This window comes from Anguilla rostrata, chromosome 2 (assembly GCF_018555375.3).
Source record: "Anguilla rostrata isolate EN2019 chromosome 2, ASM1855537v3, whole genome shotgun sequence".
Lineage (NCBI taxonomy): Eukaryota > Metazoa > Chordata > Actinopteri > Anguilliformes > Anguillidae > Anguilla > Anguilla rostrata.
Window position 1 is genome coordinate 17,459,508 of NC_057934.1, and position 24,658 is coordinate 17,484,165.

The 24,658-nt window shown below is 40.2% G+C and overlaps 1 protein-coding gene across 2 annotated transcripts in view; it reads left to right on the top strand.

The window, feature by feature from the left end:
- lcor (ligand dependent nuclear receptor corepressor) overlaps window positions 1-24,658 on the top strand; it is a 56,486-nt gene that overhangs the window by 11,106 nt on the left and 20,722 nt on the right. Inside the window, exons 2-5 of one of the 2 annotated variants that reach the window (XM_064320906.1) lie at window positions 15,876-15,941; window positions 20,466-20,545; window positions 22,761-22,890; window positions 23,563-23,916. In XM_064320906.1, coding sequence (XP_064176976.1) covers window positions 15,876-15,941; window positions 20,466-20,545; window positions 22,761-22,890; window positions 23,563-23,916 — 630 coding nt within the window. The remainder of the gene's footprint in view (window positions 1-15,875; window positions 15,942-20,465; window positions 20,546-22,760; window positions 22,891-23,562; window positions 23,917-24,658) is intronic. The other variant, XM_064320907.1, reaches the window with a different exon arrangement.

Genomic DNA, 24,658 nt, shown 5'->3' on the forward strand with positions numbered 1-24,658 from the left:
ATAAACCATGTAAACACTGGTTTCCGATATGGGTCACTTTTATAAGGAAATAAAATAATCGGTAAAAAAAAAATTGTGACTGGGCATCAAGACCTGTGGTGTAAACGTAGTCAAAATGCATGAAGCACATGTTTTGCTAAAGATAGAATTTTAGATTTTTTAGATAGATTTTGCTACTCACACACATAGACACACAGTTTTCTCAGGTTGGATAGCTATAATGGTTTCTGTTCAAATAAGGTTTGAACAGAAACTAGGTTTCTGTGCTAGTTTAGCATCACAAAATGGTGATTTCAATTAACTGCATTGTGAAATATCCTAAATCATTACTTGCCCCTTTGAGCACGTGGCTGAGCATTTGTACTTGTCCAGTGACTGGTTTTACTTGGCCTGGGCACTCTCTGGAAAAATGTTTAAAGGTAACTTCCTAAATACAGAATGAAGTGTAGATTCTTGAAAGATGTTGTATGGAGGAACCTCCTTTGCAATATGTTAACCAATCTTACAAAACACTATAAAATAATCTTTTATCCTTTGTGAAGGGAAGATACACAAAATTGTATCTTGTTTCTCTGAGCAGTTGCAATAACAAAAAAATACAATTTCCCAAATTGTTGATGTGTGTATTTATGTACACATGCACACATACACACACACAAAAACATACAATGTACACATAAAATAATGTGGTTAGACTGTTGCTTGAGGGGGCACTGTCAATGTCATAAATAAAGGAATGACTCAGCATTTTGAAGTGGGGGTGGGGTTCGTCATATTGAGCTGAGACGTTCGGCTCAGATTGCTCTCAACCTTCCTGCCACCTGAGAACATCAGTGCACGGGTGCAAGTGAATGCAGTCTCCTCTCTTACATTATTGGACCTGCTACTGCTTTGGAGGTGGGCCTTATAGGGTAGGCCTACATATGGGGGAAATGATTGTTTCTTGACATTTGAATTGCCGTACTTTGTCTAGTGTATGTGTACACTATTTTCTATTGTTTGCTAAATCACTCTTTTTGTTTTCCTGGAGAACTTTGGTGAAGTGTGAAGTTGCACAAAAATCGCTGCAGAGAAAAATCAGTTTTAAAAAAATAAATCAGTTTTGAATCTATGTACTTTTTTCCCCCAATTTTGAATGGCAGATTGTATCCACCGGCCTGTTACATCGCTGCAATGTCATGTCTTCTGTTTGGCATAGTGCAGACAAGCACAAGTCTCCTGAAACTGCCAGCCACCGCTGTTGTTCACACCACACTTCAACATTGTGCATCGTGCATGAGCTGTGCTCTCACTTTGTTGTAGGAGTAAACGCAGTGAATGCAGGTATCTGAGCTACCAGGAGGGGCATCGTCCTCGTGCAACGAAGCAGGGAAAAGCCAGCCAACTGCAGCCCTCTCACCGGTGGAGAGCTGTGTTCCCACCACGTCTCCTGGCCACAGTCAGCATTCGCACAGACGGGATTTGACTCCAGACTGTGAGGGCCATATTTGCACCAAGAAGTAGTACTTTAGCATAGAAGAGTCTGAATTCCCTTCATTCCTGTAAAAAAGTTGGTGAGGCTGCCGCAGTGTGAAGAGAGAAAGAGAGAAGCAGGAATTTTGGGATTCAAACAGCAAGTGATATGGTCTTCATGTATCCAGTAATGTGAATGCTGCATTTGTTCTGAAGACTTAAAGATTTGAGAAACTGACCCCTAGCTTCACTGGAGAACTGCTATGCAATTAGCTGGAAGAATTTTAGCTGATGCTATCTCTAATGGGTGTTTGGCCATTTATATGAAAATCAGTTTTTTGGTGCTTATATCAAGGCTGGTTTTTGCTTGATGGTGTTTGTTTGTGGGTGTGCACACATGCTCATGTTTATTGATAATTTAATTGAAAATTTTTCTAGATTTTACACAGATATTGACACACACATGCGCACTTGTGCCTGGGCTCTCATACACGCACTCACAAACATGCAGGTTTTTTTAGAGAGTGTATGTTCCAAGTGTATGCTTTAAGGTTAATAGAACTGCTATGCCTTTGGGATAGCACTGCTCTCTCAACTGAGTAGATGCACACAGATGTAATCAGCATGGAACTAACAGAGAATGCAATTGGCGTAAAATATGTGCTGCCACGTTGCTTGTGGGCAGATTGGGGCCCCGTTTATTTATTTTGCATTAAAAATATGTGCAAATCTCAAATCTCCTAATTTTACTTGACTTTGTGGATTAGAGCTTTGGGCAAAATGGAGCGAAGCCATCTTAATGTTGTGCTTTCCATAAAATTTTTTATGTCATAATTCTTCGTCAGCACCACCGCAGATTTTAGAGTGTGGTCTTTGCTGTTGTTTGTATTGCATAACCAATACTGCAAGCAGTTGGAAAAGGTAAGTAAAAAAATCTGTCTGGTTACTTTATGTCCCTGTAAAAATGTATCCTAATTTTTGAACAGTCTCTTAAAGGCTGTTCAGTAGTTTTTAATTATTCAAAGACTTAAGGTTAATTCAAACCTTTCTATCAGAGAATGAAAAATAAAAGTATTCATCTTGATAAAAATGTAAAAAATACTTGTACAAATGTGTTCAGAGGTCATATTTACACAGAACTGATTTGAGAATGCATCACTTGCAGATGGCCGTTACATGTGCTTTTAAGATTATTTTTGCTATTAAGTTTGGTTAGTATTTCTCCATATGTTCAATGGTTGTTGTTTTGTGTTGAGGTTCAGCATGATTTTGAGTGTTCTAATCCACTTTGTAAGCAGAAATGTATTTTTTGTGTTTGCTTTGATAATATAAGGGACTTCTTTATATTAACATATAAATTGCCAAAAGAGCGTCACCTCTGAAAGGTTTTGTCCTAATATTTTCTGAATATAAAGGAGCAGGAATTGTGGGGAATATTTTTTGAAGGGGTTGGGTTCCCACTATAAATAACCTGCATTTACTATTATTCCTTTCTAAAATCCAGCATTGGGAATTAAAGTAATGACACATATTTGGTGCTCAAACCTTGTCTTGGGCACTAATCATGCACATTAAAAGCTTTTGAAATCCCTGCTTTTTCTAATGGTTTTCATGATGCCAAATATCCACATATTTGGAGCTGTCATTTTGAGCCCCCTGTTTTTCAGAGTAAAGTTCGACACTTCATTTGGATTTCCTTCACTTTCCAGCACAGCTGGAGTGGAGGGCATGGTGTCACTCAAATTTTTTTCCCCCCTTCCTTCTCAATCCAGATATAATTCAAGGGAGATCTAGGTCAGGAGAGGGCTAAATGAGATTGTTTAACCTCATCTCAATATAATTCTGCCACACTCTCTGTCAGTGTGTATAGTATGTTGGTTTAAAAAAAAAAAAAAAAACTGTGGTGGGGGAGGGGGTGTGTCATGCGTGGGCCTGGATTGAAGTGGACTTTTAAAATCCAATCTGTCGCGTGGACCTGAGTAGAGGTCTGACACCCACACACACACATCATTGCCGCTTTGCACTTCAGCGGCATTAAAGCGGGTCGCGGAGATGTGCGGAGCCGTTCCGCGGCGTGTCTGTGTTTGTTTTTAATTGAGATCCAGGGATTCATAATTGATGCGAATGGAGGTGCTTTCGCCCGGCTCCCATGTTGCGCTTAACATTTCCTGACCTACATGAGCTCACGATCGGGCGAAAGCATTGTTCTGCTGAACGCCGGCAGGCAGTCAGCTCTGCATCTGTCTCAGGGCACCTGCCCGTGACGGCATTTAGCGAGGCTTATTTTTGCCAGCTTGTTAGACAGGGTAACGTGTTAAGTACGACACTGGAGGTTGTTCGTTTTAGCCACACCGGCGTCTGACACTGAATATTGACATGGTAATGTGGATTACCCGCCCTGGCCTGTTTACTCTTGAGAATCGGCTGCTTTTGGAGGCATGTGCAGTCTTTTGTTTCTCTGTTCAGATGTAAAACTCATCAAGCCCATGCAGACCTACTGTGAAAAATGTCGGCTTCTCGGTATGCATTTCCTTATTATAATAGATTTTCTTTCGGTGTTTTGCATTTTGGTAAAACTTGTGAGAAAATCATTATAGCCTAATCTTCACAGTTTCCCCATGTTTTGGGGAAAACCTCTACTGAGAGCGCTTTTAAAATAAGGTGGTAGGTGGGCTACATGGCAGCTAATTTATATTTTGGAATTGTTTTGAAAGCATTAGGCTATAAAATAAGCTACTATGCTTTGGAATCTGAAGAAATATCATTTGTCATATTTTTGGTAACATTTTTCAGGGGTCTAGTTGTTCTGACAGATACGCCTCTTTTGTTTCAGAGGATACTGTCCTTTTCTGTATGATACCCTTGAATGAGAAACCGTTTGTGACTGGCAGGTTATACATACATCGTTGAAGTTTGTGTGTCAACAGAATAAATACATGTTATCCATGCATGTCTCTCTGCATTTCATTTCAAATCTAGGCTAATTTACAAATAAACAGATGAATGTTTTATCTATTTTTTTCCTTTATTCCCAAATTTTGACTGCACAAATACTGTATTGATTTCTGTATAATAAGACGATAATATGGAATATTGACCCAGATTTGTGCCTTTGTACAGTAGAATGTCACCACAAGCAAAGTCTTCAAACTGTTAATTGCCAGAGAATTCTTATCATGCTGTATAGACCATCAGTTTTTCTAACAGCCTAATGAATCTGAATAGTTTGAAGGCCATGTACACAGTATAGGCTGTTGCTTTTTGCTACTAGGGCTTTTAAAATGGTGAAAAGTATTACTCCACAAAGTCCACATTGACTAGCTAGAGAAAGAAAGGCGAGCGTAGATGTCGGCATAAATAGATGTTCTTTGTTCTGTGTCCTCACACATTGATGTTTTGCCAGTTTTAAATTTCAGTAATAATGATCGGGCTGTTCAGCAAGTGTTCAGTTGTAAATTAACTTCAAACGGGGATGTCTGAAGGTGCTGGTCTGCTTGTTTGCTGGCTAGCAAGCCTGACTAACAAGCTGATTTCTAAATACATTGGTAAAGTCTTAATTAGGAGGATGTCACAGACTATAGTATCTTTCATTTTTCAAATGGTTTGCTGTACAAAAGGACAGAGTTGTTCCCTCTCATTTCAGTTCAAGAGCAGGCAAAACACCACGATTATAAATAGGATACAGATTGACTGATGTATGAGAAACTGAGAAAAATAGGCTATTTAATTAGTAGACATGTGGTAATTTAGCCTGGTGTCACTTAGCACATTATTCAAACACTTTGAAGTCCTTAGGTTAAGAATCTACATCCACATTACTGTAGATGAGTTTAATGCACAACTTTTTCCTTTTTCTCCAATATTCTTTTAATGGCAGGAAAATACTGAACTAATTTAGTCAACCTAATATGTAACAGAATGAGTTCATTACTGAGGAAAAATGTGGTTTTGAAAAGTTAATAGAGGTAATCTAACCAATTCAATTCTTTTTATACCGATATTTGCTTAAAAGGAGGCTATCAAAGATTTTTCTTGGTCAAGTACGAAGTAAAAAGGCAATTCTTATGTCATCTGAGACAATCTTGTTTCAGTTTTTATAGTTTCATGGTTTTGTCTGCCTTTGGTGCTTAGGTAGAGGTTCTTGTCATAAGAAACGTAGTCACAATGTGAAGGAATGGGTTCCCTTGACCAAGGTAAATTACATCAGTGTATAAGATGTACAGTTACAATATAAGGTTTGTCAATTGCATTTGAAAAGAATGGTTTTCTAATCTTGCACTAAATGCAAGTTGGAAAATAGATTCTTCCTCCCCCCCCTTCCCAGTGAAAAGACTTGTTTGATAGCCTTGTTCTCTCCAGACTTTAGAAACTGCTTTTACTGAGAATGTTGCATGTGCTGTGTGTAAATTGTATTCAATCCTCTGTGACCCTGACAACCTACTTGTCTCCGCTCCCTGAATATGAATATCCACAGTAGGCGGTATTGCCATTTCAGCTTGTGGACAAAAAAACGGAGAAACATGCAGCAAAGAAAAGACATTTTGGAAGTGGTATAATGATTTATTGAAATTGCAGGGATTTCTTTGGGATTCAGTACAAATGAACAATGCCGCATGCGGGCAAAGCTTCATGCATTGACGGCTGTTAGGATCTGAGCTTTCCATTGCTGTCTGGGGTAGTAAACATGCTCTGCTGGGTGCTTTACTGATATGAGTGCAAGTCGTTGCCTATCTGGGTGAATAAAGAAGCAGATGCCAAGTATCATTGGTGGTCAGGCAGATCCTTGAGCCAAAAATGCAATTAGGGAGACCCAACTTTTAAGGTAGAACAAACTTAAACCAGATTAATGATTCTGTGCATGATTCAAAACTGTCAGTGCGACTTGAGCTAGTCTTTTTTTCTCCCGTTTTCAGCTACCAATTTTTTTCCCCTTTGTCAGAAATATCTTGTTTGTTTGTAATGGAGATGCATCTAATGTCCCAATGGGCATCATACGGGGGGCAAAAATTATGTACAATTTTTTAAATCATAAGGCCATCCTATGGACTTCAAGGTTCACCCTCTTGCCATCATCTATAGATCATGTGGCACTGGTGTGCCAACAAATTGTTGTCATGACACAGAACTAGCTTGGTTTACTCCCTCCCCGAGCAGCCCATCTTTAACCCTGATGCTCACCAATGGCTCTTTTTCTTTCATTTCCTCTTCTTGCTGCTAGTGTAGGAGATGGGAAGAGACCGACAAAGCGTCACCACGGACTTCCAAAGAGTCAGTTGTGGAAGTTCCAAATACCCTCCGATGCATGATGGGTCAGAAGGAAACAAAGCTTGCCTTAGGGATGCATGGCCACGCCCGTGAAGGGTGAAGGGTGTGATGCAGATCAAGACCGAATGAGTCGATTTCGTAAGCGTCCCATGATCTCCTCAGGCCGCCTGTCTGTGTGACAGGGCCCAGTTGTCCGAAAGGTCAGCCGCGTGCCGTTGTGGTAAACGGATCTCATACGTTTAGGCACCCAGTCCACCTTCAGCTTCCTTGCCCGCGTTCTTCGCTGCTTTCCCTTTCCCATTTCCTGCTGTAGTGCCGCGGATTGCGTGGACCGGCAGAGCAGCCCCTTGGACGTACTTCAGCAAATTATTTGCTGAAAAGCAGAAGTGCCCCATGGTTCAGTATACAGGCTGAGGACAACTCCTGAGAGGCTGCAGGTGCAGGGCAATTGCATTCTCATTTTAGATAAGCTGGCATTGTTAATCGTACCGGAGCATAACCTATGCACTTTTAAGTCCATAGGCCTACTCCTTAGGTCCGCCCATCAGTCAAATTGCAAAGGTGATCCACCGACCAAATATCTGCTACTGTGCACGTACTATCTAGAGTGTGATGTGGCATATTACTGCAACTGCTGCTATACAGTGAAACCCCTCGGTTGTGGTATTGTAAGTGATTTCCTCTTCACACAGTGGAACTGCTTAAACACTGTCAATGTTTATCTTCCTGATTCCAGATGAAGCTTATTGGGTGTGAATGTTTTTGGAACAGGGTAGCATCCTGTTGGGATCAGCTGAAACTGTTAAGCGGCTGTGTTTTTTCATACATGGAGCGATAGTCAGCGCCTCTTTCTGCTTATACCTGTATGTATTCTGCTGCATTTTTCTTACTAATCGCCAAGGAAAACAAAAGAAATGAATGACTGCGGTGTGCTGCTCACTGTGGTAATTCTGGGAAAACCTTGAGCCCAACCATTGGGAGCACAACATGCTAACACGCCTGACATGAATTATCGAGAATAGCGAATTCGCATTTCGGTTTCTGTAATGGATTTGCGCCCCATGCCAGAGGGATGTTCCAGGGAAGAGTCAACTGACTTCAAAATGCTTGTGCCCTAAATGTCATATCTTGAATCCCCCAATCTACCTAATTCTTATTATCTTTTATTACTGAAGGTATTTTCTTAAATGTGTTTTCTCCCTTATTTGCTTGCGATGTGGTGGAACCATTAATTTAAAAAAAAAAAAAATATATATATATATATATCGTTCTCTATTATGCTGGTTACATTTGTACATTCTTTTTTTCTTTAACAGCTTGGTGCTTTAGGGAGATTTAATCACGGTTAACAGCGTACCCTCCTCCCCTTGTTGCGTTTCTAATGATTATTGATTCTACTGTGGTTTCTCATTAACACTTTATTCAACACCTCTTCTCTCTGAGCAGTCGCTGTTGCTGCACGCCAGTGCGGTGGAAAGCCAAAGAGCGGTAGTGTTGCCTGAACGATGCGAGGTGCAGGTGTGTTTTCTTGCAGGTGTTCTTTAGAAGGTGTTCTTTTTTTTTTGTTGCATTGATCCAGGTATTTTTGGCCAAACTGTTTTGTAACTATGTGTGCTTCGAGCCTTTTTGTCTGTCTGTATGTGTAACATCTGGTGCAGTGTTGCATACACCAGCCTATGCCTTCTGAACTGTAATGCCTTAAAAATCTCTTATGTGAATAGCGCTACCAATTTTTACAGAGGGTGCATATTCTATTCAGTTTAGGATGAAGCACTGGTATGGACACCAGCATTACATGTCAAACTGTCAAGGCAAAATTCAGAATGGCTTTTATATAAGAAACCATTTTGTGGTTTTTTTTGTTGGAGTGGGATTTGCAATGTATATTTTTAAAATAAATACAAAAACTTTGCTAATGTGGAAAAAGCACAATTTATGTATGTAAATATTCTTGCCATGGTCCCTTTTAAAGTGAATTAGATAATAATAGTAAAAAAAGAGCCCTAAAATTGGAATACAGCACACAGCCTTTACAGTGAGCTGTGTTTGATGTTGGACTGATACGTCAACGAAAGTGGATGACCTAGTTTCCTCGCCCCTGAAAATTTCAGAAATGGAATTGGATAACTGCAGTTTGAGAGCTGTGTGCAGCCAAAGCGTGCGGGTGGGGGATGGGAGAGGATGGGGGTTGGGGGCTAAAAACACATTTCTAATGCCATTGGCTTTTATTTTGGTGCAGGGTGGTGGTGGTGCAGAATTCCTAAATTATGACTGAGGCTCATTGATGGAGAGATGGTCCAGGGATGCTAGGTTTTACAATTATATCAGCCCCCAAGGCTTTGATTGAGGATTAACCATAGCTTTTCTCCCTTGGGTAATTACACCTTTTGTTGTATTTGGAAAATTTTTGTCACAAGTTGACCAGTCATTCAGAGGCATTGCACTGTATCTCCTCAGCTGTTATCAGGAAGCCAGTAATGGATTATTACCTTTTTTTACATGTAGTCTTCGGAGATGTAGAAAAGGAGATAATGGACATTGAACACAGAAGGAAGGAGAGCTCCTGAGGTATTTGAGTATTTAAAATGGAAATACGGGCGCATTAAAAATGGTCAGTAAATATCGGGGCTGCAGTGCTGTCAGATGGTGAGGGAATTGGGCTTGTGGCCCAGAGGTTGCATGTTTGATTCCCAGATCAGGGCACTGCCGTTATACCTTTGAGCAATTACTTCAGTACATTTACAGCCTTATAAATAGATACCATGTAAAGGAGCAAAGAAAGGTAAGCTTTATTAGTCACTGGATAAAAGCATCTGCTGAATGTAACGTACATAAAACCGATTATAGTTCAGACCACCCTTTTCTGAAAACTCTCTTAACAGCAGCTGTTCCAGTACACCACAAACTTCAAAAAATGTTTTATTAGTATTTATCGATTTTTTTCATAACCAATCTACAACGATTGAGAATGGGTCTGACATGTGAAACCATAGCAACAGTTAATTTGTTGTGGTACTTGTCAACGGAAAGAAGCAAAGTGACCAAAGCAATAGTATTTACCCACCAATATTGACAGTGCAAAGCTGGCTTACCACCAAACCACCATCTTAAAATGTCACCCATTGAAATTGAAGTATTCAGCCATTAAAATAAATAATTTGAAAAACACAGCAATCAAAATCATAATGTTTTTAACATAATTAAATAGGCTATAAAGACCAGAGGAAAACAAACACCAACATATTTGCTTATTTTATTCAGCTCAGATTTTAAAGGAGTTTTGTACTTCTGTACCCTCTGCTATTGGTCTGCTATTGCTATTGATCCTAAATGAGGATCTGCTATTGGTCTTTTGGAGACAATGCTTCTTATGTGAACAATATGGCAGTTTACATTTTAACCAATCTGTGGCAAGTCCGTTTAGTGGGCTGCCAGTCAGAAGTGAACTTGAAGTCAATATCATCACAGAACAGATACGGTCTGTCAGAGCTCCAGTCCCTTTGTGTTTAGTGATTATATGCTTAAATCAAACAAATTTTTATTATTTTCCTGTTCATTCATTAAATAAGAAATGAAGGAAAAGGTCAATGTACACCATTACTTTATGGGATGCTGTTTGGCTGAATTGGTAGAAAACATGAATAATTTTTGGTTGTCTTTCTTGTTAAGAGTGGTGCAGCTTAAGTCTCCCATATATACCACTTGGGGCTGTGTGGAGCTGTCAGTCACTACATATGCTCCAACGGGCAATAAACACAGAATTTTCCAGTGAGGATCAGATGGAAAGTTTGACTGTCAGTGGATAAGGGTCTTGGATAAGGATCTGAAATTCCTTTTGTTTTGTGTTCTGCTGTTTGGCTGTTTTTGTTTTTTTTAAAACTTGCTCGTAATTGGTGGTTTTTTTTTTTTTTGTTTTTCTGTGCCATGCCCTTTTGGAGTTGTGTAAGCCCCAAGCCCATCCTTAAGACCGCCAATTCTTGGCATTCAGATTGCACCTGCGACCTTCAGCACATACTCGGCTACTTAATTTCACCCTTTAGCCTACCGCCTGTACTGTGCTGACATTATCCTGGAGCACTGCAATTCTGGCACAGCTGGGGCACGGAGTCTGCAGGTGCCAGATCGCAAAAAGGAATCGCTAGTGTGCAATAAGGAGTGGGTGACCCTGCTGAGCGAAACCCTTACTCCCTGGGTCACCCTGTAACCTGTAATTATGTGCCAAGCCATGGAGATACCACTGTCCTGTTTCAGTGTGAAATTAACCCCTTTGAAGAGTAGGCTTTTTGGAATGTTTTTCAAAATTCTAAGTCAGTGTTCTAGAACTCCGTCGCTTTCAATTACCAGTAGTGATTGTTAAATCAGCATGAGAATGTTCTGTTAAGAACATTCTAATCACATATTGTGATCAACATGCAATAATATTTTTCCATGTTAAGGTGACATTGACAGTGTTCTTGATGGAAGGGGGTTCCAGACAACTACTGAAAGTTTCCAACTTTTGCACGTTATTGGTTGGTTCTTATTTTTTAAAATGACTGCCCGATCCTTTTTTGGCTGATAAGGTTTCAAGTCATTAACTCAACATGCACATTGGATGTGCATTTTGGAGAATAGAGGATATTTCATTTTTTAAATTGTATTTTATTTATGATAGTTGTGAAGCACATTTAATGCATTTGTGTGAATGCGTCTTTGTTCTGTAAAATGCTATGTTCCATTTTAACAGTTAGGCTACAGCATGTTTATTGACCGTAGCCTACTTGGAGCTGGAACAGAAAAAATTATTACTGCTTTTGCAATTTATTTCCAAGGCCATGGTACTCAGCAAGAGCTGGGGTTTGGAATCCTAGCATCCTGAGGTTTTAGGTTTTTTCTGTTGTATGTTTTAGTGCACTCAAATGCAGTGCACATAGCACAATCATAAGTGTGAGTCTATCAGTGAACAGCCTGCATGTGCGGTAAGGAGCCTGCTTTTTTTGCATGTCTTGAGTTCCTTGTTTTTTTTTATGCCTTGGATCTTTCCTCGCAAGCCAAGTAGTTGAAGTTGAAACCTGAAACTTTGTCTGATTGCAGCCATGCTCTAAAACTGAGATAATGTATGTACATTGACTAAGCAATCAAGAGCAGCGGGTGTGTTGCCAGCTCAGTCAGTGATCGAAAAGGCCTCTCTCATTACATAAGGGACAAGTGGGTAATGAGCCGTGCCCCTCTCTGTGGTCCATGCATACTTATCTCAGTTAAGAGATGTGGTTGTCACCAAATGTATGTCAGCCTTGCTGAACAAGCAGGGCTGATTATATGTGTGTGTGTATACTTGTATATGAATGTCTGTATGTGATACTAGAACACATACACCAACTGTACATGTACTCAATGACTTGAATTATTCAGACCGAGTATAAATATGTAATTTTAACAGCTAATAATTATAACATTGTAGACCACTGCCCGAAGGATATTTGGTTACGGTGCTGATTATGGAAGCCGAAAAACATTGCAGCCGTTGCTAACCACTCAAGTTGCCTTCTTTCCATTTCATGCAAAGACGTAGCGATCTGGAAGCTGATTGGCAGCTCAGTTTTGACTGTACATTGACAGCTTTTTTTTTTATTCGAGCTTGCGTTGCTTGGTTCTTCCTGATTATCTGACGGCAGAAGGAAAGATTCTTCTGCATTTAAACAGTTTTCCATTGTTTGTGTCGCTTGTGTCACTTGTTTTTTTTTTTTTTGTTGCAAAGTGCTGATCAGCGCTGTAAGTGTGAACCCGTTGGATATGAATGTAGGCATTCAGGATGTGAAATCTAAAATTGTTTCCCCAAGTGCATGGTATGTGTGTGTGTGTGTGTGTGTGTGTGTGTGTGTGTGTGTGAGACGAAACCAAATTTACAGTAAACTAGCTGGATGATGCGGTTTGAAACGCACACTGTGCGTGTGTGTGTGCCTTTGCTCGTGTCTGTGTGTGCGTGCACTTGTGCCTGTGTGTGCATCTTTCTTAAGGGGGAGGAATAGCACATTATATTTATGCATCATGTCGGTGGGGCTCCCTGTAACAAGAGAAGTAGGTAATAAAGACAGATGAAAGAAGGTAGATATCCGATGCAGTTTTTCCTGCAGATCTCTGAATGCATTTCTTGTAGTCATACATCTGGTTCATTAGAACATGTAATCGGGCATCATATGAACATGCCTGTTGTGAGAAAATTAATAAACACGGTCTCTGCATCGACGCTAAAGGACCATGAAGCATCACGATCGGAGCATCCGTGAAGAAAGACTATCAGCTCGACGTGAAGCAGACAGGCTTTATCGCGGCAACTGACCTCTAATGGTTTTTCTGACAATTACAAATTGTCTGCCTAATCATTGTGGCCACATATCCCCATACGTCATACGTCATCTTCCACATAAGCCGGGCAATGCCCTGGGAATAGTAACTGCATGAGTTTTAAAAGGCACATCCTCTGCTGTTTGGACGAGGCTTGCTGCACTTAAGGGAGTGTTTATTTATTTATTTTTATTTTTTGCTGAATACTTTGCCAAAAGAAAGAAAGTGTGTTGTGTAAGTCGCTCTGGAGAAGGTTAAATTCCCGTAATATAATGCAATGTAATGTAATCTGTAGGTTCACCCATTCCAATGAGGGAGTTCTTGGCACCCTCACTGAATGTTTCACTTGTATGTGCCTTTCAGATGGAGGGCTTTTTCAGATAGGGAATTTTCCACCATGTGCACAGGATCCTCAATCTGTCCAATGAGGACATTGCTCAGCATCTGCATTGAATGTTCCTCTGTCCAATTAGGCCAGGCTTCCATGCCACCAGGGTCTTGTATGATGAAAGTGCTGCATGCAGTCTCTTGGGCGGCTTCACTGCTCCGTGTCCCTTTGCCTTCTTCGTCAGGAAAACTGGATTCGTATCGAAAACTGCACTCGGTCAGAAAGTTCAGACTCATCGTTCTGTTGAACGGATAAGGGGTTGACGTGTACGGACTAGACATAATATCACAATATTTCTGGAGGGTTGGACTATGCATCACAATGTGTTGGTTTTTAAAAAATTATTTTCCATTTTTCTTTTGCGCCATAACAAACGATGATGAGTACGTTTTTACCAGGCATGTAAAAGGCTTCTGTTCCACCAGCTGCGCTGTAGGCTGTTCTGTATTTCTTGTGGCAGAAACGCCAATATTATTGCACTTCCAATAGTTCAATGTAAAATAGATTGATGATTGCACATAGGCTCAATGTGGGGTAATGAATAGATGTGGGTTGCACGTGTCAGTGCTAACGCTTCCAGCATTTTCGGTGCCTGATCTGAGATTATCGCAATAAGGATGATTTTATTAAAATCATGTAGTATATAAAGTCTAGCAGTTATGTGTGGTTTATAGATTGGCGACCCGTGCACTGAATAATGACCTTATGCAGTGTTTTGTATTAGAGGCGTCTCGAGTGAACTACAAATAGTTAGCTGTTCGGGTGCAGACCAGCTTAAAGTCATTAAATCAGGATAGAAATTTCCTTGTAATATTTAAGTAGCATTGAATATTATGTCATATTTAAGAAGGTGTTTTTTGTGGTTATGGACTAGGTCCCCCCCTTTTCTCCATTATTGGGAAAGCTAAATCATATATGAATGCTGGGACCTTCACTATTAATTGGGGAGAGCACAGAGAAGTATGTGCTCTCTTCTGGAGCATATCTTGCCAAGTGCCACTTCTTATCACACCGGGCTTGCACAGAGATAAGCCAGGGGAAAACATTTAGTGTGCTGCTTAACAGGTGGACTCTCAGGCACCCGCTTAACCAGCAGGGGTCACTAGCGAGCGTCCATGGGGCCCATTCGTGTGCTAGAAGGATAACAGCGTCTTACTTGGATGAGACACCCAGCAGCCCCTATTGAAGGGATTTTAGGAAATCCACTGAAGTTTCAACAAAGTCATGCCATTCTTGTAGTCACTGTTTCTGAATATTTTTTGTCACGTCCTCCACTGAGGGATATCCTGAAATAGAAATACTTAACTTGGTTTAAAATGGGTTATAACTTAACGTATCCCAAAGCCATGCTTATCCCATGAACAACGGCTAGCATGGCTCTGCTCTTCTGAATTTGCCTTCTGCCAGAAATCATATTCGCTTCATCAGGCAATGTGCCCAAATTTAAGCCCCCTGATAGTTTTTTAGCGTGTTCACTTACTGTAACTGTTCTTTTTGTGTGTGTGAACGCTGCAATATGTATTCATGCAGCCCAGTGTGGTTGCCAGGCAACAGCTGAATCCAGTATTTACAGTTAATAAAAAGTGAGTGACATTAACGCATGCTGTAATATTAGGCAAAGATGGGATTTGCTTTGGAGGAGGAGAGAAGAAATGAAAAGCTTGGATGTCTGCAAATGGAGACAGGGGTGTGTGTGTGTGCGTGCGTGTGTGCATATGGGTGTGTGCGCGCACGTGTGTGTGAGTGTGCACGTGTGCGTGTTTGTGTGCGGTGGTTGTGGGTTATGATAAAATCATTGTGATTTGTTTTATCCGAGACACCTGTCTGCAGTGGTTATGTGAATGTAGGAGAAATGTAGGCCTACAATGGCCCCCAAAAATGTGGCGTCCACACCATCTCACCTTATAATAGAAACGTCTTCTCTTAAAGGAACCTGTGGTGGCATTGTAAAAAAAATGAAACCTACAAAGTCTGTCTGGTTTTATATCCCATTTCTTTAATCAGTCGTCAAAGGACCATTGTCTTGCTGTGTGATTGTCATGTTCAACTGAAGCACTTCCCCTGTGGTTCACTATCAATTTGCCTTATTTTGTCCAGAAGGCATTAAATTAATTTCACTTTACAGTCAGTCATACACACGTAGGATTGGGAGTGTGATTAAGAATTGTGTGGTAAACTGATAATTTATCAGCAAAGAGCCGTTGGTGTCCTAACTAGCTCATTTGTCAAATCTGTGGCATATGACATCGGTGCAGTGATTAGTTTGTATGTTTCCCTGTTGAGAATCCGTCTCTGACACAATCATGAGCTGGAGGGAGTCGCCAGTTCATTTTTAAACACATCATGCGGTGTGTGCCTCAAAGATGTATTTAAAAAAAAAACGTATTGTTCTCACCTGAAAAGTTTCAGAATGCTGCATGGTGTCATGTTCTTTTCTTTTTTGCAGGGTTTGAAAGCATTTTGGAAGGGCTGTTTGGGCCAGGACTTGTAAAAGATCTTACCCTATTTCAAGGTAAGGAATGTTCTTATTCTCTTTGACAGTAAAGAAGATAATATATTGAGTCGCCTATATTAGAGAAAAGGTCTAGCCTGATCATAAGATGTAAGCTGTTGAGGGAAGGAAGACAGGCCTTTTAACAGCAACTAAGAGGATTTTGACTATTCATGTGTCATATACTATAGTAATTATTGAAAAAACCCTCTCAAACATGGATGACAGAAAGCAATCAAAGCTTGCTACTGGAGTGAAAGGAGTGAAAAGTCATATTGTATGTGTTTCATGATCTGTACTTCAGATGTGCAGAAAGCCAAATACCATTATAACACTAGGTTAAGATTTTGGATTTTCAGCAGTTTCCTTCTCTGTGGGCTTCATATTTTAACATTGTGGTGGCACTGGTTGTACCCACTGATTTATGCCTGGGGAAAGGTATAAAAATTGATGGATTGCTATAAAACCGCATTTTCCTTGTAGTGGCCCGGATAATTAACTAGCTATCTGATCTCCAGCCGTTTAATTCAAGACAATGTGCTAGCTAGCCTTCCACTGATAACTATGGTTACAGTTGGCTAGCTATGTACTGCCAGCTTGTTTCACTGGTGGGTTTCACTGCTAGGTTTGGGGAATATTGGGTTGAGGTGTGTGGTGAGATGTGGTTAACCGAAGTGTAAAATATTTTACTTTTACACTTGGGTTACATTTTACTATGGGTACACACTTGTATCACAGAATACAAGTGTGCTGTGGGCTCGCAAAGTTTGGGAAGTCATAAGGCATGACTCCAGCACCACATACTCTGGCAAACTTAGCGTAGTCCACACCACCTCCTGCCCAAATGACCTTTAAGCTCACAGGTCTCGTCTGGCTGCTTCAGTAACAGTAATGGCTAGGGGAGTAAACCTCAGGCTTCACAACAGTGGGATACGAATTCAATCGAGGCAACAGTTCGGTGTCGTTTCTTACGATCTTGTATCATTTGAATTGTATTGTAGCAAAACGATACAATATAGTAAAAAGCTATCATTATATATGATGAAACTAACGCAGTCCTGTCACAACGTACAAGTACAACCAAAATGAGGTTGGGTGTGCAAACACGTATTGCTGTCATGTTTAACAGAAGGACAAATGGCGCTAGCACAAGTGATGATAAGGTTGAGTCAGGAACATTGCCAAGGATGTTGGTAGTTTCGGTTTTTGTTTTTTTTTTTCTCTCTGAAAATGTGTGTTTCAATATAACTATGGTTTTAAAAGTCAAACTGCTATCGTTAATGATGTTGGCGCTTTGCCCACACTGTGAAACGCTAGTAACGTCCGCTCATGCAATCTGTGCGTACAACTGCCAAGTCCACCCCTCATCTGTGTATCTGGGGCTCACAGAATTGGACAGGTGGGATGGGGTGAGATGGATCTTACAGGACACATTGCTCTGTGTAGTGAGGGTGCGACAGGAATTGTACCTGTGATAGGCAGTAATATAACACGCTCAAAAGAAAAAAAAACCTCCTTCACTGTACAACGATGCACTGTGCCTGTGCATGATTCACCATACCTGGTGATGATGACTAAAGTGGGTCTGTCATTTACGGAATAAAAGGCACCAAATCCATCAATTGCCCAGGAAAGCCCTCTTGTCTGAACAGTGGGAGTGGACAACCGTGCCTTGCCTCTGCCTAGGATTTACCCAATAAATTCAATTTGATAAGTGGATGAGTTGGCTTTTATCAAAAGGAAGGGCCACTCTCCCCGTTTCTCTCGCCTTTCCTAGTAACGCGCATTCACAGCCGTGTGAGGCGCGTATCCTGGTACCTCGCAAGAGTCCTTCTGAAATATTAACTTCAGCGCAATCAATGATGTATCGCAGGTCGTGCCTTCAAATAAATAAATAAACGAATAATGTTTTCAAATTTCAGTTCCAAACCGCAGGGCCCGCGGAGAGCGAGTGCGTTAGCTGGACGTGCCACCCAGGCAGCTTAGGGGTGGGACCGCGGCAGAACCGGTGCCACGTGCCGCCGTGCGTGGAGGATCCGGTTTTTATCCCGGTCACCCTCGGCATTTGGCTGGAATCGGTTATGACCGGCGCGCCGGCAAACAAAGGCACCTCTTACGGGCCGTTAAAATGGCCCCGTAACACTGCTGGGCTAATGCGAGACGGCCGCAGTGTCGCGCAGCCATTTCTCACAGGGGTAAAGTTAATTGAGAATTTTAAACACCCATGCTTAAATCCACACAGGCCTGGGCCTTCAGTGCGTGTGAATGGATCTGTTCCGCTCCTGCACGGACGACGATGAGGAGATGGTGGGGAGGTGGAGGGGTGGGAGAGAGGGAGGGAGGGAGGGATGCAGTCCCTGTCTTGGCAACCTAAATTACTTGAGCTTAGTATGCTTATTGACATTCCAAAAAAAAAAAACTTGACTATTAGGAAACTTGGAGCAGTCAAGACTGACTCACCATCAGAGAATGGTATCCCATTTCTGTCAAAATTAAATAAATACGGCTTTTTGGTATAAATCATGAATTAATACAGTAGCATATGTAAATGAGTCAATAAATTGTGAAATAATTACATAATGTTCAACTGAATATTATAAGATGTTGTTCATCACAATTTTTGCAATGACGCTGTTGTGTTTAATTGAAATTTAATTTCATAATTAGAGGTCTTATTTAAAAATGGCTTTTTTCAAAAAGCTACTTTTTCTGAACTTCTCTTTTCCCCCCCTTTTTCCTATCATATTTCAAGTCTGGAATAGAGAAAGTGCTATTACAAAATGATGACTTGCCACCACCACTGAACTCAGTAATTCTGGAACCACACAGTGCTGAACTGCTGGTCAGTGATGAGTGCCATGCAAGGCTGTCAGGAATTTATCAGAACAGCTTGACACAAATTTTTAACTGTTTCCATCAAGCTACCCAGTTATTTTGTTCCACTTGTTATGCCTTTGTTGTTTGTGGTGATAACTGTTTGTGGTTGAATAAAATTACAATCTATACCTTGCTTCTATTGCATGTTTATTTGCAAATAATTACTTTAATCTTAACCACAGTACCATTCTTTCATTGCATATCTTTTTTGCACTGGTTCTACAGGAAAATATAGTGGCTTGCAGCAGACTGCTGTTTTTTTTTTAATTCCTCAGTTTTTTGATGCATTAAATAGAACAGTACATCTCAACTACCCAAATTCAACACCGAACATAAGTCATTTGTGAACATTTGACAACTGCTCAGTGTTCCAGTGGTGGATAATGGGCAACAGCATTTGGTATTATGACCTCACGTGCTGCACAAGCTAAGATATTCAAATGTGATTGTGTCAAGGTATGATTTCAGCTTGCATGTGCCAAAACCTATACCGTGACTGAAATTGTCAAAAATTGCATTCGTATAAAGCACTCTAACAAGGCCAGTTTACAATAAGAGAACGCAAACGTATGTTGCAGTCGTACAGAATGAAAACGCGTAATACCACCTCACAAAGCTGAAATTCATAGATGAGATTATTATTGTTATGCCATTGACATGAAAGCTGCTTTCTTCACCCTACAATTAACATGAAAATCTAAGAATGTATTGTTAAATGTTTTTTTTTTTTTTTTTTTGTGCGATGGTTGTTCAGTAATGTTGTATGTGTTGAAACTAAGCTTCCAAAGGAGGAAAAGAAATTGACTGCCATGGCAACCATCCAGACATGAAGTTATTATAGCTGTCTGTATTAGGCTTGTGTGGTTTTTTCCCTTTCTATTTCTTGCCAGATTGATTGTGTGGCTTTGCAGCGATAATGAGAAAGAACTTCTCATTTTAATAGGTGTCACAACCTCTTTTATTAATGTTTTTGTCAAAGTGTCCATTTTTTTATATATTAGTCGTTTTTGGCTCTTGATTCAAGATATGTTTTACTTTAAGAAATGTTAAGGGTTTGAAGGAACTGTGGTAATTAATGTGCTATCTTACTGTATGCTTGTTTCATCTGTCACAAATGCGGGCAGCGTGATGCTTTCCTCGCAAGAGCAAAAAAAATCTGACAATGTCTCGGTTCTGAAGTCATTTCAGTGCCGCAAGAATTGCCTATAAAAAAAAAAATATTTAAAAAATGCAACAAACACTCCAGAATCTGCATGACTTGGAGGAGCTGTCCGACAGTAATAGGATTCAGGGGAGCAAATTTGTCATTTCTCTTCTAAAGTCATTTTGCATTATGGTCGTGTGTTTGTTTGATCTTGATTCGAGAGCCAGCAGCAAGTGTGGGCAATCAATTCCCTGACACAGATTTTGAGAGATGGGCAAAACTGGGTTATTGCAAGGTGATGATTTAAAGGGGCCGCCTGTTCTGTGAGCATTTTGCCGGTTTATTTATTTAATTTGCCTCGCCTAAAACATTTTTTTTGCAAAACATTTTCATCTAAAACAGTCAGTGCACACTTTTTTTTTTTTTGAATGGGGGAAAAAAAGCCGTATTCTTGCTGTCAGCTGAAGTGTTGAAAGGTCAGTTTTTCCAATCCATCTGAAATGTCTGTGCTTCTGGGTCCACAGATTGCGAGCCCGAAAGTGTGTCAGATTGGTCGTTTGATGAAAATTGTCTTTTCTGCTGCTTAAGAAGAGAGAAAGTGAAGGTAATTTAATCTCTTCCTCCGTTTTTACTTTTCCTATAATAGTTAGATTTTTTTTATATCTACTAACATAAAATCATACTGTCGGTAACATTTCAGAAGTATACAGTATATACTTTTCATAGTGCATGGTAAAAAAAAAAATCGTAATATAGTGAGACCTTGTTCTTTACATGCTCTCTAGAATGTGCACCTGTATACTATGCTATAGGGGTTTTTATGAAGTGTTCTCATAACACATACATACAAGCAAATATTACTTTTTCTGTGTATTACATAGTAACGATATTTATTTATTTATTTATTTTCTTGCTTGCTTGCTAGTCACAAAGACACAGTGGATAATGCGTAGGTTTTGCTAACAGAGCAAGGAGCTCTTTTTGTCTTTCGTGGAGCTCATGAATAGATCTTCTGTCTTTTATGGTCTGTGTGTGTGTGTGTGTGTGTGTGTGTTGTTGCAGGTGAGATGCCTTTTGTTTGTGTTGTGTACCTTCAATTAACATTAGTGTGTATAGATTGTGGTCTGTTTCCAAGTGCCAAGTGCACTGAATGGTCATTTCATACTGAACTTAAAACATATAACTCAATTTATTGTGTACACAAGACATGCAAACACAGTTAAATGCTTAAATACCAAAACCACAGCTGTGGAAAAAAATCACGAAAATTGATGAGTAAGCTGGATATCCCAATACAGTCTGATTCAAATATGTGTTTGCTTCCATATTTCTGTGGACAGGGGTTGGGGAACCCTGTTTTTTTGTATTGTGTGTTGTGAATGGTTGTATTGTATAATTTAGTGGGGAATTACATTGTGTTATAGCCTGTTGTAATTTTTTCATTTACTGTTGTCTTGAATTGTATAGCATTATTGCAGTGTGTGTTTATTTGAATTATACACAATGTTGTGTTTTGTTATCACTGATATGTGTTGTTTTGCGTTGTGTATGAATGATATATTGCTGCCTTGTGTTAAATTTTTCACACAGGATTAGTAAAGCTAGCCCTTGTTATTGATGCTATTGCCGGCATTTAGAATGATCTGTATGGTCTGTATCTCTCAATTGTCAGTTTATAAATGAAGGCTTGTTTTCTAATAACCTTCCAACCTCCCAAGGTCAACCATCTGGCACTGAAAAACTATCTATAAATATATATATATATATATATATATATATATATTTATATATATAATTATTTTATTATTTTTATAGGCTTGATATTTTATTCATTTGAGGGCTTTGCATGAGTACTGCAGCAGCCCCATGGAGGATTGGAAGTATTGATTCATTGATCTCCTGAAATGCAACCCCCCAATAGAAACAAGGGCTTAAATTGCAGAGAACACCTCATACAGTTAGCTATGGTGACATACCGTAAAACAAAGTTTTAAAAAAAATGATTTTATCTTGTTTCGTAATGTACCTATGGGTGAGGTAATTTGTGTATTTAGATTGGGGGGGGGGGTATTTGAACAGCACATGGTGTGATTACATGGTTTGATTTTATATATTATGTACATCACTTTGAGCTGCATTTTCATGTATGAGAGGTGCTTTTATATATATATATAAATAATTATATTTTATAACCAGCTATATGTGGCTAAAAAATACTGGTCAGCAATGTGTTCACAGAAAATGTCTGACATTAAATTTGCCGACAAGAGTGCACTTTCTTCCTTGTGGAAGACACTTCATTGGGTAGGGCCTGGCCAGACATTAGCTATTGTGAGTGATACATGCACCCCTTACAGAAATGGAAATTCCGTGATGTATTGCAAATATTTTCTGAAAATATAGTGATACATATGTTTAACAATAGTGTATTTGGGGAAAAAAATTTAAAAGCGTTTCTGCATTATGTATTCTTCCAGTATTTTTAGTATGTTGAATTTTCGAAGGGGCCTGTACTCCAATTAATGCTACCTCTGTTGTGCTGTGAGATCTGCAATGTAGGAAATGGCTTGATAGCAGGTGTATTGTAGCAGTGTCTGTGGCAGAGCAGTGACTACAGAGATATGGACACCAGTCCCTACACAAAAATTGTTTGTTTCTGTCGTTATCTTCCTGCAATCAGTGTGGACTTTATCAGTAGATTTGTCTTTTTATATGGCTAATTTGCCCTGTATTAAAATATTAGCTTGGTATTACCTTTTTTATTCTCATTTGAAATGGGTCCCCATGTTTAGTTAGTTGTCTTTTTTGTGTTTCTTTAGGAACACTTGGTTGGCTTAAACAACCAGGTCTTGTTAGCTGAGGAGGACAGCTGCAAACAGGAACAGTCCAAAATTAACCGTCTGGAGAAACAAGCAGAAGAGTTCCTCAATGCTGTCTTCTACAGAAAAGGTATGTGTCACAAGTCAAAGCACAGAGAACAAAACCGAGCTTTCACTGGTGCATTGCAAAGCTTCTTTTCAAAACGGCATAAATGCATATATATCCGAATGCTTGCGGACTGTTGCACTTTTTGGAAGTGGTTGTTATAAAGGTAAATTTCCACAGAAACAATCTGCTTTTTCAGCAGACAGAATTATTATTTTTTTTGCCTTCGGGTGCTGTTGTTTCCTTCCTGGCGGTGTACCGTAATGTAAATGTTTTTGTACCTCCTGAGGCTCTTGCGAGGGGAGGGTTTTTGCTACATATTGTTTGCTTTAACAGTACAGGAAGCTCTCACTCCCAACGCTGAGAATAATTCAACAGCCAAAGGAAATGTCTCCTGTCTGCTAGATCCATTATTGGCTTTGTCATTATTGAAAGTTGCATTCAGGAGTCCAGCCTTTGTTACTGAAGGCCTTTTTCCCTCTCTTTTTCTTATTACACTAAAATGTCTAACCAAGCTTGTAGGCAGCAAAATACATGTACTGTGTTTAACATATGTCTGTCAGTAACATGCCCGTGGTGTGTGTGAGAGAGAGGGCAAAAGCGTGTGTGTTTGTGTATCTGTGTTCACAATGTGTAATGTATCTTTATTGGTTTTTGTTGATCTTTTCTCATGTGTGTCGTTGGTTTCCCACTCAGCAGATATCCCTGGCTTCTCAGACCCCCATATTCCTCTAGTGGCTCGCGAGATAATGCAGCGAATGATCCGGCAGTTCGCTGCGGAATATACCTCAAAAACCAGCTCATCTCAGGACTCCCTCCAGCCCAACGGGACCACCAAGGACCAAAGCCTGCCGAAAGCGCCCTCGCTCGCCCTCGCCCTCACCCCCGCCCCCGGCAACACCCCCCCGGCCTCCGCCGCCATCACCACTGCTGTCACTGCTGCTGCCGCCTCTGCCCAGAATCCCGTCCTCAGCAAGCTTCTCATGGCTGACCAGGACTCTCCTCTGGACCTCACCGTCAAGAAGGCCGAAATCGAACCCAGCGACCAAGGTACCTCGGCATATCTCTAAAACGGCATCTTTTCACAAACCGCTGAAGCATGGAACTCGAGCAATACTGAATCTCTGCAGCAAAAGGAACAATAAAAATGGTTAAATTAAGAAACACTGCACTGAAACTAATTGGAAAGCCACTTATGAAAATGCTGATTTAACAAGATCAAGAGTTTGCGGTCTATTGCATTCCAAGGCCTGCATAAAGGCTTTGTTCAAGAGACACTCCCCTCCTATGAAAGTTCTTATGAGCAGTTATGGGTTGTGAATTTATAATTTGTTTGCTTTAAGTAGATGCCTTAAGATACTTGGGCCTGCTTGCTTTATATTTGTGAGCGTAGTCATTTGAAACCTTGAAGCACTTAGTTCACAACAGCCCAGATGAAAAACGCTGCCTGTTCATCGTTTGCGCTGACCCTTAAGGCAGATCGATAGGATGGTGTGCATTCAGATTGCAGAGCAGCCTAGTCTGTCAAATGAATTGCCACGGTCTTGTATTTCCCCCAACCCGTGTCCACTATTATTCCTCACCAAGGTCTTCTTTTCCACCACTGCCATGTATAGGACAGTAGGACTTGTTTCTGTTCATTTTATATTGTGGCTGTGCATTTGGAGGATTAATGATTGTGGATGAGTTTTGGAAAATGCTGCACACACAATACATTGATGACCTTGCTTTTACCAATCAAGAATGTTATTTTGTACATTTGATTTAACAATACACACAACACAAGTTCAAT